The 13,875-nt window shown below is 36.5% G+C and overlaps 9 protein-coding genes across 9 annotated transcripts; 5 read left to right on the forward strand and 4 right to left on the reverse strand. All coding sequences in view use genetic code 12, as the record gives it.

The window, feature by feature from the left end:
• Window positions 1-210: 210 nt before the first annotated feature.
• Window positions 211-1,038, forward strand: DEHA2F01210g (DEHA2F01210p; the record flags this gene model as incomplete). Its single annotated transcript, XM_460415.1, has 1 exon — window positions 211-1,038. One exon carries the CDS (start codon window positions 211-213, stop codon window positions 1,036-1,038), a length of 828 nt encoding a protein of 275 aa, XP_460415.2.
• A 217-nt stretch (window positions 1,039-1,255) lies between these two features.
• Window positions 1,256-1,855, reverse strand: DEHA2F01232g (DEHA2F01232p; the record flags this gene model as incomplete). The annotated part of the gene is made up of 1 exon (XM_460416.1): window positions 1,256-1,855. One exon carries the CDS (start codon window positions 1,853-1,855, stop codon window positions 1,256-1,258), a length of 600 nt encoding a protein of 199 aa, XP_460416.1.
• A 268-nt stretch (window positions 1,856-2,123) lies between these two features.
• On the forward strand, window positions 2,124-2,660 carry DEHA2F01254g (DEHA2F01254p; the record flags this gene model as incomplete). The annotated part of the gene is made up of 1 exon (XM_460417.1): window positions 2,124-2,660. The coding sequence occupies one exon, from the start codon at window positions 2,124-2,126 to the stop codon at window positions 2,658-2,660; it is 537 nt and encodes a 178-aa protein (XP_460417.1).
• Window positions 2,661-3,136: 476 nt separating this feature from the next.
• On the forward strand, window positions 3,137-4,597 carry DEHA2F01276g (DEHA2F01276p; the record flags this gene model as incomplete). Its single annotated transcript, XM_460418.2, has 1 exon — window positions 3,137-4,597. One exon carries the CDS (start codon window positions 3,137-3,139, stop codon window positions 4,595-4,597), a length of 1,461 nt encoding a protein of 486 aa, XP_460418.2.
• Window positions 4,598-4,956: 359 nt separating this feature from the next.
• Window positions 4,957-6,039, forward strand: DEHA2F01298g (DEHA2F01298p; the record flags this gene model as incomplete). The annotated part of the gene is made up of 1 exon (XM_460419.1): window positions 4,957-6,039. The coding sequence occupies one exon, from the start codon at window positions 4,957-4,959 to the stop codon at window positions 6,037-6,039; it is 1,083 nt and encodes a 360-aa protein (XP_460419.1).
• A 65-nt stretch (window positions 6,040-6,104) lies between these two features.
• Window positions 6,105-10,787, reverse strand: DEHA2F01320g (DEHA2F01320p; the record flags this gene model as incomplete). The annotated part of the gene is made up of 1 exon (XM_460420.1): window positions 6,105-10,787. One exon carries the CDS (start codon window positions 10,785-10,787, stop codon window positions 6,105-6,107), a length of 4,683 nt encoding a protein of 1,560 aa, XP_460420.2.
• A 131-nt stretch (window positions 10,788-10,918) lies between these two features.
• DEHA2F01342g (DEHA2F01342p) lies at window positions 10,919-11,623 on the reverse strand (the record flags this gene model as incomplete). The annotated part of the gene is made up of 1 exon (XM_460421.1): window positions 10,919-11,623. One exon carries the CDS (start codon window positions 11,621-11,623, stop codon window positions 10,919-10,921), a length of 705 nt encoding a protein of 234 aa, XP_460421.2.
• A 593-nt stretch (window positions 11,624-12,216) lies between these two features.
• DEHA2F01364g (DEHA2F01364p) lies at window positions 12,217-13,101 on the forward strand (the record flags this gene model as incomplete). Its single annotated transcript, XM_460422.1, has 1 exon — window positions 12,217-13,101. The coding sequence occupies one exon, from the start codon at window positions 12,217-12,219 to the stop codon at window positions 13,099-13,101; it is 885 nt and encodes a 294-aa protein (XP_460422.1).
• Window positions 13,102-13,217: 116 nt separating this feature from the next.
• Window positions 13,218-13,808, reverse strand: DEHA2F01386g (DEHA2F01386p; the record flags this gene model as incomplete). Its single annotated transcript, XM_460423.1, has 1 exon — window positions 13,218-13,808. One exon carries the CDS (start codon window positions 13,806-13,808, stop codon window positions 13,218-13,220), a length of 591 nt encoding a protein of 196 aa, XP_460423.1.
• Between the last annotated feature and the right edge of the window lie 67 nt (window positions 13,809-13,875).

Genomic DNA, 13,875 nt, shown 5'->3' on the forward strand with positions numbered 1-13,875 from the left:
AGGTACATCAGATACCTTTTCCTCTTAATTACGAGCATTAAGTTTATAATTTATAATAATATATGTATTAATATAACAGTAATATAACAGAATATACTATTATCCATTTTCGTGTATTTACAAATTTGAATTCACAAATTATTTGGCTAGTTAACAGATAAAATACTATATTCAAAGCATCTATCAGCTAAGCATTGTTTAATATTTAGGATGATACGTGGGACATCCTTATCTACATCAAGTAGGTCAATAAAAGTGTTTATTTTTAATGCTAGATATAGCAGCAACTATGTCAAAGCACCCATTAAGAAGATGTCGTATAATTCAGCTTTTCAGAAATCTTACTATTCAAACCCTGCTTCAAAGAATGGTATGACAAATAATTCTGCTACAACATCTAGTCCCAAACCTATCCTGAATAATGAATCTGAATCATCATCCTCCAGTAGTACGATTAAGTCGTTTAGTGATTCACCAGCTATCGCAAGCTCACCAGAAGTTGGTTCACCTATCAATTGGTCAGATTCTTTTCATGGTCTAGGTACAGCTCCATTCCCAAAGGAGGTAAGTGACATACTATTGGCATCTATAGATAATGATGATATTGAAATCAAGCCGGATGGGCTTTTATACCTTCCAGAGATTAAGTATCGTAGAATCTTAAATAGGGCATTCGGACCTGGAGGTTGGGGGTTAGCTCCACGTACCGAATCCTTGATTACTCCGAAGCAAATATCTCGTGAATATGCGTTGATTTGTCACGGAAGGCTAGTTAGCGTTGCCAGAGGCGAACAAGATTATTTTGGTGGGGATGAAAAGATAACTACAGCATTGGAAGGCTGTAAGAGTAATGCATTGATGAGATGTTGTAAAGATTTAGGGATCGCAAGCGAATTATGGGATCCCAGCTTTATTAGAAAGTGGAAGAAGGACTTTTGTGATGAAATATTTGCCGAGCATGTCACTACTAAGAAGAAGAAGAAATTATGGAAGTTAAAGAAGAATAAAACATTAGACTACCCATACAAGAAAATATGATTTTCTGTAGACTAGAATACATTATAGTTTGGTTTTTATTTCATTGTACATAGCGTTTAATATTCTTCGATAATGTGTATTAATATACTTATGTAGAGAACGAAAAAAAGTACGTATAGATTGTAATGTATAATTATAAATATAACTTACATCATATGATAATGTAACAGAATTATGCTTTAGCACGTTGATTAGAGGCTAATAAATGATGAGAGATTTACGCCTTGAAAATACCACGACCGGAACCCATTTCTTCCACGGTTTGCGATAATGGTCTTCTTCTCCAGACATCCCAGAATTGTTGCTTTGGCAATTCTTCATCGGTATTAGCCATAACGTGCTTGGTGTCTCTACCGGCAAAACTAGCAGATTGTGACCAAGACCAGTGGTCAAGGACTGCGGCTATCGCAGCACCTGAAATACCTGTCAATACCTTGTGTTTGACCGGCATGTTCTTGAAACCGGCAGTCAAACAAGCTAAGTTACCAAGACCAACTCCCCAGAATGTGTTCCATCCGTCGTTCTTTTCTCTCAAGTTGGTGATCATACCCTTCGACGCAGTAGCGACTGTAGCAAACGTAACAACCGTCATTGGCAACCCGATCTTGAATGTGGTTCTTTTCCACAAGTATAACCATGCATAAGCACCAACCGTTGTGTAGAAGGTAAATCTAAAAATCTGGCTCGTTTCCTTCTTGGTATCGACTGGCTTCCATGGTGGATAAGCACTGGCACTTGTCAAGTTACCAAATGGTCTTGGCCATTTGAATCTGGAGTCTGGCACTATCCTTTGTTCAGCGTCACTTTGTTCTGACATTTTATACTCTATTTCACTGTATTTATTAAATAATTAACACTAGATGATGGCTTCAAATGTTGATATTATGTTGACCCAATCAAATGAACATAAAAAAATGGCCTTTCTTCATTTTCCACTCACGTGCATAAAAATGGGACATAATTAATTTTGTGTGTCTCTCGCATATAAAAATTTTCAGTTCATACGTTAACTATATGAGTAAACACGGGTCTAATTCCTTTTATATTTGCCTAATAAGAGTAATAGATAGATAGAAATAATAACAATGAGTAAAGCTTTAACATTCACAGCAGTAGCAGGTAGTGCATTGGTTGCATACGCTGTTTACTTCGATTACAAGCGTAGAAGCTCGCCAGACTTCAGAAAGACCTTGAAGAAGAAGTCGGTCAAGCAACAAAAGCTTGCTGCTAAAGAGCACGAAAATACCAAGAAATCCAAGTTAGACGCCATCAAGAAGGCTTTGACTGCTGATTTGGAAGCTAACCCAGTCCCAACCGATTTATCAGAAAAGGAAAACTTCTTCATGCAGCAGGTTGCTTTAGGGGAACAATTGGCTACTGTGCCAGATAAGAAGATCGAAGCAGCCCTCTGTTTCTACAAGGCACTTGCCGTGTACCCTAATCCAACTGATATCTTGGGTATCTACCAAAGATCTGTTCCAGAAGAGGTGTACGAAATTGTTGTTATGATGATTGCTGTTCAACCACCAGCAGCCGTGACAAACATTTTGGGAGCTGGTGGCGCTGCCGGAGCTGGTGCTGGGGAACCAGAAATCAAGCCATCTGAAGAAGACTTGGACTAAGCCAAGAAGTCGTAGATTTCCTGATTGGCCGAAGATATTCCTATTTTAATGAAAACTATGTAACTTACTCACGCTGTTTGGCATGTACTTATTTAATGATTGTTTGTGGTGGTGCTTCTTGAAAGCATATTGTACATATATTCTTCTTTACATTTGTCTTAATCTTTGCAGAATAAATAAATATGATCAAGTATTAAAGGAGTGTCGTATCGACGAGAGAGTATGACGATTCAGGGTCGTCCAATTCGATATGGACAAACCAGACGTATCAATAGTATGATGTTCTTATACCGTAAGAAAATGTAGTTACGTGAGTATTAATAGAGTCGATATAGAAGCTTATTAGCTCGCGATCTTGGCTGTGCCTACTTCATTTATAGTTTATCCTTAATTCTATTTTGATAGCATCCTACATCGCTTTTTCAATAAATCACCGAATCAAGGGTTATACATTCGTTCTTTTTAAAATGCGGCTGATGACATGTATCTATTCGTTGTTGCTAACATTTTGGTTTGCACAATTGACTCTTGGATTGAATTCGACCAGTCCGTCTGGAAATAGTTCCTCACTAATCCAATCTCAATATAACTCTAGAAACTTTCATTACAAAGGAGTAGCATTAGGAGGATGGTTGATCCTTGAACCATATATAACTCCTTCGCTATTCTTGGAATTTAATAAAACTAGTGGTAAGGATTCTGATATTCCAATAGATGAACATGCCTATTGCAAAAAGCTCGGTTATAAAGAGGCAAAAAACAGACTAACCAAGCACTGGGATACCTTCTACAATGAGTCAGACTTTGCCCAAATCAAAGAATATGGTTTAAATATGGTTCGTATCCCAATTGGTTATTGGGCATTTGAAAAGCTTGAAAATGACTCGTATGTGCCTGGAGCAGAGAAGTATTTAGATCAAGCCATAGAATGGGCATATAAATATAATTTAAAAGTATGGGTTGATCTCCATGGCTTACCTGGATCTCAAAATGGATTTGATAATTCAGGTCTTAGAAGCCTTGATTACCCAGGATGGTTTAATAGAACTGAGCATGTTGATTTGAGTCATAGGGTGTTAAATAAAATTTATTCAAAGTATGGAGGACATAACATGTCAACCGAATACAAAGATACAATTTTGGGTATTGAGGTTGTTAACGAACCTCTTGGTCCTAAGCTATCTATGAAAAAAGTAAAGAAGTTTTATGAAGATAGCTATGGAAATGCAAGAAAAATACAAGCAGTGAATAATACAATTGTATTCCACGATGCTTTCCAACTGATGGGTTACTGGAATAAATTTCTATCTTATTCGGGTAATAAGACTAATTCTACCATTGATAACTATAATATACTCGTAGATCATCATCATTACGAAGTCTTTTCACTGGGTGCTTTAAATCTGACCATTGACGGACATCTCCTGAGTATCAAATCTCTTAGCTCTTCTATCAAAGATGAGAATAAACATCACCCTGCAGTTGTTGGTGAATGGCTGGCTGCTTTAACAGATTGCACCCCTTGGTTAAACGGTGTAGGTATAGGCACGAGATTTGAGGGCACGTCACCATATACAAATGATAAGATTGGAACCTGTGATGATATCAATACGTGGGGTAAGTGGTCAAAGGAACAGAAAAAGAATTATAGAAAGTTCGTTGAAATGCAACTCGATCAATATAGTTCCAAAATGAATGGTTGGATATTTTGGTGTTTCAAAACGGAGACATCAATAGAATGGGATTTTAAACGGTTGGTCCATTTCGATCTTATGCCCCAACCACTAGATGACAGAAAATATATAGTCAATGGTACCGACACAGATGAAGGTGATGACAAGAAAAGTATAGCTTCGACTACTCGCCATCGAAACATATGGCTTTTGCTTGTTACCTTTGGTCTTCAATTAGTCAATGTTCTAAGTGACCAATATTAAAATGAAGTCATGAGAATGTTTTCTATTAAGGCTAATAAGAAGAATAGTCTGGCAACTACGGCTGCAACTAATGTGCAATAAATTGTGGTAACACTGTAGTACAAGACTGAACTAAATACATTATACAATAGACACCATCTATAACAGATTCTATTCAGTCCAATTTAGTATATACCACAATCAGGAGGCAATTCAGGCATTTCAATGGCTGTATTGATAGGATTTTTACATAAACCGTATATAGAGCAAATCATTATATATCACGTGTAATTATCAACAAGTTCTGTAGGCTTGAAAAAACCCTAGAGGTAGTTCTAGAAAAGAACAGAACCCAATTGTGATAATTACTTTAAACGAAAATGGTCAAATCTGTCAATGTTGCTATTATTGGTTCGGGTGTTGTTGGTTCAGCATTTGTTAATCAATTAAAAAACTTAAAAACTGCTATTAACTTCAATGTTGTCTACTTTGCTAGATCTTCTAAAGAAGCATTATTCTCTTCTGACTATAAACCTGTTGACTTAGCTTCTTACAAGAATGCTTCGGCGCAGGCTGTTTTATCATTGGACGAGTTGACGAAGTTTTTGAAAGGTGCTTCCAAGCCAACTATCTTAATTGATAACACCTCAAATAGTACTATAGCTGATTACTACCCTACATTTGTTAAAGAAGGTATCTCTATTGCTACTCCAAATAAGAAGGCTTTTTCGTCTGATTTATCAGTCTGGAATGAAATCTTCAAGAACTCTGAGGCTCCTTCCGGTGGTTTGGTTTATCATGAAGCTACCGTTGGTGCTGGATTGCCAATTATCGGTCCTTTGAGAGATTTGATTACTACTGGCGATAAAGTTGAAAAAATCGAAGGTATCTTCTCTGGTACATTATCATATATTTTCAACGAATTTTCTACCACTGATCCTTCTACTAAGGTAAAGTTCTCAGATGTAGTCAAAGTTGCCAAGGACTTGGGTTACACTGAGCCTGATCCAAGAGATGATTTGAACGGTTTAGATGTTGCTAGAAAGGTCACCATTTTAGCTAGAATATCAGGCTTTGATGTTGAATCTCCAACTTCTTTCCCTGTTGAGTCTCTTATTCCAAAGGAGTTAGAAAGTGTTCAAACTGCTGATGAATTTTTATCAAAATTACCAGATTTTGATGCTGATATCCAAAAGGTTAAAGAAGAAGCGTTAGCTGAAAATAAGGTTTTAAGGTTCGTCGGTCAAGTTGATTTTAAGGCTAATAAAGTTTCTGTAGAAATCGGTAAATACGGGTTCGACCATCCATTTGCTTCCTTGAAGGGTAGCGATAACGTCGTATCAATTAAAACCGAAAGATATTCGAACCCATTAATTATCCAAGGTGCTGGTGCTGGTGCAGAAGTTACAGCACACGGTGTTTTGGCTGATGCGATTAAGATCGCTGAAAGAATAGCTATTTAAGTATATACATCATTATAAGAATCAAAATATATTATAAGGCTATCTCTACGTTATATAATCAGATATTAATTAATTGCTGGTAATACAACTTCCAGACATTTTTCCCTCCAATTTTCTTTAGCCTCTTTAAAAATACCACGAAGTATTTTCTCATTTGTACAAGCTGATCTAAATTTCAACATCACTTTTTGAGAATCCATTTTATAAGACTTGAGGTAATCTTGTTCTGGAACGGATGAAAGAGATGTGTTTAGTCTAGTGATATGTATGTTGTTAGGAGCCAAGAACAAGTCACCATTATCTCGTAATTCAACTATGTAAGCACCTGTCTTGTGAATATACTGAGCATATTGGAAAATTGGTTTACCCCAGCTATAGGAAATTTCGATGTGGTCTTTCAGAAAGAAAACAGTTGATCTATTGTCTAGTAAGAAGTCAGATTTTTTCATCAAGTATAAGTGATAATAGAATTTGTTATCTTTCAAAATGTTAGGATCCAGAAATTCAGGATCAGTCCACGGATTTATAACCAACTTCAAATCAACAAACGAATGGAATGGATTTACTTGAGGTATAGTACATAATTCAAGCCAAGGAGTTTCAACTAGCTTTAAACCATGCCTTTCACATAGCCTTGACCAATTTAATATAGCATCGTCTATGAACTTCTTCGTAGTATTAAGCCACTGAAGCCGGATATGATAACAGTGTTCTGGATTGTGAACCCTATCATAATGTACAGTAACAATTTCGGGCCTAAACGACTTTTTCAAAGGATCAGCATTAAACTTGACTGATCTACTTAAGATAAATTTCTTTTTCTGCTTGGTTTTGGTTGAAGAACCAGCCATCGATGATGTCTCAGAGTCATACATATGCTGGCCTATTGAATTTGAAGTGATTTTCCTCAAATCAAGGTTATCTTGGACTGGGAAAACTGGAGATTTTGCTGACTCGGTATCTGAATTATTCCTTGTGTATGTAGGTGACGTTACTGCTGAGCCTTTTTCGCTTGAATTCTTCTTTCTATTAAACCATCCACTATTCAATCGTTCAGGTTTGTAGTTTTTGTCAATATATTCGCCCTCAAAAGTATAGAAATAATATCCATCCAAGAACCCATGTCTACTTTCAACGTGTTTGATCATTCCTCTGTCCATTAATGATTGACCATAACTAGTAGCATCATTTCTATTATCTATATCTTCAAAGCATTCAATAAACCATGAGACAAGCTCGTTACCTAAAAAGCAGTGAAGATGTCTTTTGAAATGCCATGTTCTATCTACCAACCTAACACCAGTAGGACTTTGTAACTCTTGCGCTAGTTGACTCAATTTTATGCTCTTTGTAAATCTCATATTTTCTCCCAACATTAAAGAATTACTTGGTTCATTACCAGTTGCATCGTAGGTTTCCGCTTGATCGCTCAAGAACTCGTATAAGTTACCTGTGTAAAAACTGATCTCAGGCAAAATTTCTTCCTTTCTTTTAGATTCTTTATCGTCTGATTTAACAAATTTTCCTCTTTCAATCAATCCAATCAACTTACGTAAACCTTCAACACGAATCTCTTCGTCTGTTAAATTCTCATTAGATATGAAATATGCGTTTTTAGGTATATTAGCAGGTAACACAACGAATTTCATCTTGTGAAATTGCCTTTTTTCCGGTGGAATTGCATCGTCATAACCTGCTATTAACTGATCAAATTGGTTCCAATTATATTTAAGTGGTTTAGTATTAATAAAATCAAATTTAGCAGGAGCATATTCGTCAACATACCTTGTTCGAATTAAGGGAACATAACTTTGCTGTCTATAATCCTTCGAACCTAATAACCTTGAATGCTTCAATTCTTCAATCTTTCTATACATTTGAACATATAGATTTCCATTATAATCACAGGATATCCTGTGTATTTCGTCGTCCAAGGACATATAGATTCGTGAACCATAACAACTACCTTTCGGAAAGTATTTAATTAAGCTTTCTGCATTTCCACCGGGTTTTCTACTCGATTCAAATTTTTTAACTTGGTCACTATAGCAAATTTGAAATCCTAACAATAGACGTAATTGAATCATTTCCCTCATTAGGTCGTGAGTACTTTCGATTTCCAAATCATTTTCCGAATTTAGAAAGACGCTATAAATTTGAAAAGAATAGTCTGTTTCTAATTGTTTTGTTGATGGGAAAATAGAAGTAGTGACTGGTAAGGCAGCAGGTGATTCAAAGGATCTCCATTTAACTAGTCTTCTCTTTATGTTAGAAGGAAATATGTCATTCCACCTACTCAAACGAAGGAAGGATAACATATCAGAATGCAGCTCTTTAGAAGGGTTACGAATTTCAGTCCACAACAAGTTCGTCAACGTTTCAAATTCTTCCTCTACTTTTGTTGAGCTTTGTTTATTCCTGGACTTGGAATCTAATATATCTCGCAGCTTTGATGTATTGCTGACACTGTCGTCGCTTTTGTAAAATTCTTCTGTCTTCTGTAACCTTGGCCGAAGCTTTGTTCTTGTAATTTCATTGAATTCCTTTCTATCTCGACTAACATTTTCTTTTACGCCTTTACGTGAATCAGCTCTAATTGATGGAGCATGTACCACTGACTTGTCTGCAGATGTCTTATTCAATGTGTACAACGAAGAAAGCGCTGATACATCTTTTCCGCTATTTGCAACTGTACCAAGAACCGAAGAATTGGTTGTGGAAACGTCAATCCTCGCAGTTGATGAATTTGGTAGTAGAGAAGTTCTATTATTCCATATTAACGATAATGGCTTGGAATTTTCTTTAGGAGTTCCTGTCTTACTATTTATTGTTGATTGCTCCGGTGAAGATGATAATTCTCGAGTCACTTTTGAATCCGAATCTTTATTTACAGGTTTGAAAACATCAGAATCATACTTGTCCATAGCTTCCACCATTGATTTCGCCTCATTAGGGACTCTGTATCTCTCAATCTTAACATCATTAATCTCATTTTCCATAACACCCATCATCTGTAATTCATAGATTTTACAATGCGGTATCCATTGTGTAGAATTGGCTGTGCTATCTTTGTAAAAAGATATATCACACCAATGTGGGACACAATGGGATATTTGACCGTCTTTCGATGGATCTCTGTAACGAAATAGAGGCACGATATGTAAAGGTGGTTGACTCAAGCAAACTATATCCAATGCACAATCAATGCTCAACATTTTTTTACTAGTTTCGTGCATCAAGCTATAGTCCACATCAAATAGACCTGTTCCTGGAGTGACCAATATGAAATGGTTTAAAGAATGTTTTAAATCAGTGTTTTTAAACCTATCATTCACCAAATGTATCCCAACATTAATAGCTTCTAGAACATTTCCCTTAACAGATGGTAAAGATTGGCCTGCCATTGTGAATTTTCCATTATTTTCAGGTTGGCAATTAAGCATAATATCTCTTTTGAAATTTGCAAATTCTAATCTCAAATTAGCCATGATTCTATCCCAATGAAAGATACTAACCTGATCAACAACAACTCTAAAATAATCTCGTCTATTGTTTGGTCTTTCTCCTTGGCCTAAAGAGGTCCATGGAATATTTGTTAAGTCAACGCTTGTAAATAGAACAATAGTTATCGCATGGTGAGTATTCTTATCTCTCCATTTTTTGAAAATTTTAGGGAATAATGTATTGACTAGCTTATGAAACATTATTTCACCTGTCTCTTCAAAGTGCCACATTTCTCGAGATAATTGGACTAGAAATACCAATTTGGCACTCTTCGATCGAAATACAACTTTTGTCTTCTCACAAATCAATGCTGAAAATAACTCATTACCATTCTTATAAATTTTTTTTACTACCCCTGTCCTATTGCTAAGGAATGTAAGCCTTTTTTCAGAATAAACGCAAGTACCTACCAATGACGAAGAAAATGTCCACATCAAATCTCTTGAAAGATTTATGTCCTTAATAAATATTTCGATTGTATCTGCTTCAATAGATTCAACGTCTAATATTGTTTTCAATTGAACCAAACTTCTTGGTGGTAAATCCATTAAATTCTGTAAAGGGTTTGAAATCAACGAAATTTGGAAATTTGTCTTTGTCTTTGTTGTATTGTTATTATTAGCTGATAAAGTTGAGGTTGTTGCCCCGGCATTATTGTTGTTATTGGATGTATGTAAGCTTGAACTTTTAGATAATAGCGACTGATTTTTAATAATGAAGATTAATCGTTTGGGTTTTTTATGGGGTTTAAACGTATTCAACGGTACCAATTCACAAATATCACCTTCTTTTAATCCAGGAATTACACTTGCATCGATTATAACATCCTCTGTAGAAGTTCGTGGTTCATGAAACCAGACAGTCAATTGAATCTGTTCGGAAAGTTTTTTTGAAGCTTCCACATTCGAATCGATATTAGGGTCTCTTAGTATGCTATCTTTTTTGAATTTGTTAGAATGACTAGCTGGCTTTGTATATTCGATTTGACCATCACTGAAATTACGCCTACCAATCACAATTGTATTTTCTGGTGAATTATTTCGTACGCCATGAGAAGTAGAATGTGAATTCTTGCCTATAATTAAAGTAGTACCAACATGTGAGCCCATATGTGATGAAGATTTTGATGCTCCTATTACTCGCCTTTGGTTCGTTCTCAAAGGTTTGATCTTCAGCTTACCTGCTTCATCGTTCTGATTCATTGTTTTATTCGATGAAGAATTGAATATCCTAGCATCATGCATCTTAGTCACTCAAAAATGTGTGATAGTATGCTATTGTTAACGTTACGATAACTTTCATCAATCTAATTTTCGCATTGCAACGAATTCTATACGCACCATGAATATATTACTAGTAACTAAAATATACATAATTATACAGCCTTCGTTATGAACTCGTCTATGAACCACTTATGAAATCTATAGTCATCTGATAATTCAGGGTGAAAAGAAGTTCCAAGTTTAGTACCTTGTCTTACGGCAACTATCAAGCCGTTATCCAATTGGTGCAAAATTTGTACTGGAGCCTTATTCTCATAGTCATTCTTAGAATGAATGATTTCATTATCAACATTTTCCGACCCGTTGATATCGGATAGCACACTTGTAATGACAGGAGCTCTAATAAATATCGTAGGAAAGTCACTTACCAGAGGGATGAAGGATGAAAAGTCCAAATCCGATTGGAACGACTGTAGCTGTCTTCCAAATGCATTTCTCTTGACCTGGATATTCATGCCCCCCAACAATTGTTGACCTGGTCTTCCATTTTCAACTTGAGTCGACAAAAAAATCAATCCAGCACAAGTCCCCCAAATAGGCCTTTCCGATTTGACATAATGCATCAACGGCCCAAGCAAGTCAGTTCTTTGTGCAATCAATGATATAGAAGTGCTTTCTCCACCGGGTATAACTAGTCCGTGACATCTATCCAATTGCTCCTCAGTTCTAACTTCAATGAAGTCAAATTCGAAATCTGAATATCCATTCTTTGTAGCACCTTCAAAATGTTTGATGTGTTCAATAAATGCGCCCTGTAATGCCAACACTCCAACCGTTAATTTCTTCGTAATTGTCATTCTATTGTTGTACTGATTTTTTATATTTTGGTCTTGCTGATAAGCTACCTAAATATGAAAGTGCAACCTTTTATTTGAATCAAATTATTTGGTACTCTCGGATAGCCTTGAGAGATTTATTACGGTGTTTAATGATGCCTATGTCCATCGGCTATCGTTACCCTAAACGAGAAATTTTATGACAAAATGCCTCTGTGACTAAGTGACAATGCTAAAATAGTCCCAATTACTGTATAAACTCTTACAGGGGCTGACTGAGAGTCAAATTCGCTACTGGTTGACTCGGATTTGCTCGGTTTATGCTCGGTTATTCTATCGATAATATTAGTAACGGTCAATAATATGCAGTCTAGTTACAGCCTTTTTCATTTACGCTGCCCTCGTTAGGTTACCGGCATTCTACCGTAATACTCCCGAAAATTGCTAATCCCCATTGATTCTGGGACATGTGCAATTACACGATTGAGTCAGACAAAGAAAGACCATAAATAATAAGCCTAAACTCCAAATTTATTTGTAAAAATTTAAAGCTAAGAATCAATTGACAATTAAAAGGTTAAAAAAAACGTTTTCAGATTTCGATATAGTATAAAATGACACAAGAATTCAAAGTTAAAGCTGGATTAGCACAAATGTTAAAGGGTGGTGTTATCATGGATGTGGTTACTCCAGAACAGGCCAAAATTGCTGAAAAGGCCGGTGCATGTGCCGTTATGGCCTTGGAAAGAATCCCAGCCGATATGAGAGCATCGGGACAAGTATGTCGTATGTCAGATCCAAAAATGATCAAGGAGATTATGGCAACAGTTTCAATTCCGGTTATGGCAAAATGTAGAATCGGACACTTTGTTGAAGCTCAGATTTTGGAAGCATTGGAAGTTGATTACATTGACGAGTCTGAAGTGTTGACCCCAGCAGACAAATTGTACCATATCAAAAAAGATCAATTCAAAGTTCCATTTGTATGTGGCGCAAGAAACTTAGGCGAAGCCTTGAGAAGAGTCAGTGAAGGTGCAGCCATGTTGAGAACCAAAGGAGAAGCTGGTACAGGCGATATTTCAGAAGCTGTGAGCCATATCAACTTGATCAAACAACAAATCGATCATGCTTTATCTTTGAAGTCTGAAGCCGAGGTCGCCGCGTACGCGGAAGAATTGAGAGTTCCTCTTATAACATTGCAAGAATTAATCGCCAACAAAGGAAAGTTCCCAGTTGTCAATTTTGCTGCCGGTGGTGTTGCCACTCCTGCTGATGCTGCTTTATGTATGCAATTGGGATGTGACGGTGTTTTTGTCGGTTCAGGTATTTTCAAATCCAAGAATCCCGAACTTTTAGCCAAGGCGATTGTGAATGCGGTCACCCATTATGACGATCCAAAGAAAGTTATGGAATACTCTACCGACTTAGGTGAATTGATGTTTGGTGTCAGTGTTGACTCTTTAAAGGCCAGTGAGAAGGTATCTACAAGAGGATGGTAGATAGTCCGTTGAAGGCCGCAGAACCGCGTAGGTTCGTCCACATATAGGCCATGGTTACAGCTCGTGTTTGAGTATTTATTCAATAACAATGTCACATTAATAAATAAATGTCTAGTCTATTTGATGAATATCGACGATAACTTCTTGTAAATATCATCTTTATTCTGATCGATGTTAATAATCTCCTTCACAAACCTATGTAAGTCTCTAGGCACATTGTTCGCTATCCCCAAATCTTCCGAACAAACGAGCAATGTGTCCGGCTTTAAGTTCTTCAAAATGTTGAAATATCCGTCGATATTACTACAATGGAGTAATTTGTAATTGTTCAACAATGTCTTGGGTAAATTATATCTCTCAACCTCGTCTGCGTTACCAATGTTGCAAACCAAGTCGTCCATCGACAAGTTTGGCGGTAATATGAATGTAACATTCTCCGAATTGAGCAAAATCTCGTTCAAGGGCAATTGTGAGCTAAGTACCGAGTGTGATAACGTCAACGCAATCGACTTCTTGGTGTACCTTTTGGCAATTCTTAACTTCTCCTCGACCCCTCCATCTCCTTCTGTTTTCTTATCTTCAATATTCTCCTCTGCAATGTAGCTGGAATACACCTTGTACGATATTGTCACTATGGAAGCTGCTACCAATGCAGCAATCCATAACTTAGGATTTCGTTGTGTCTTTCGAATCTGTGCCTGCGGCATATTTGTTATTTGTTATATAAATGAATTCTATGGTTAATACTCGATCACTCAATGATCTGTTAATAGA

The sequence above is a fragment of the Debaryomyces hansenii genome (genome assembly GCF_000006445.2).
Source record: "Debaryomyces hansenii CBS767 chromosome F complete sequence".
Classification (NCBI taxonomy): domain Eukaryota; kingdom Fungi; phylum Ascomycota; class Pichiomycetes; order Serinales; family Debaryomycetaceae; genus Debaryomyces; species Debaryomyces hansenii.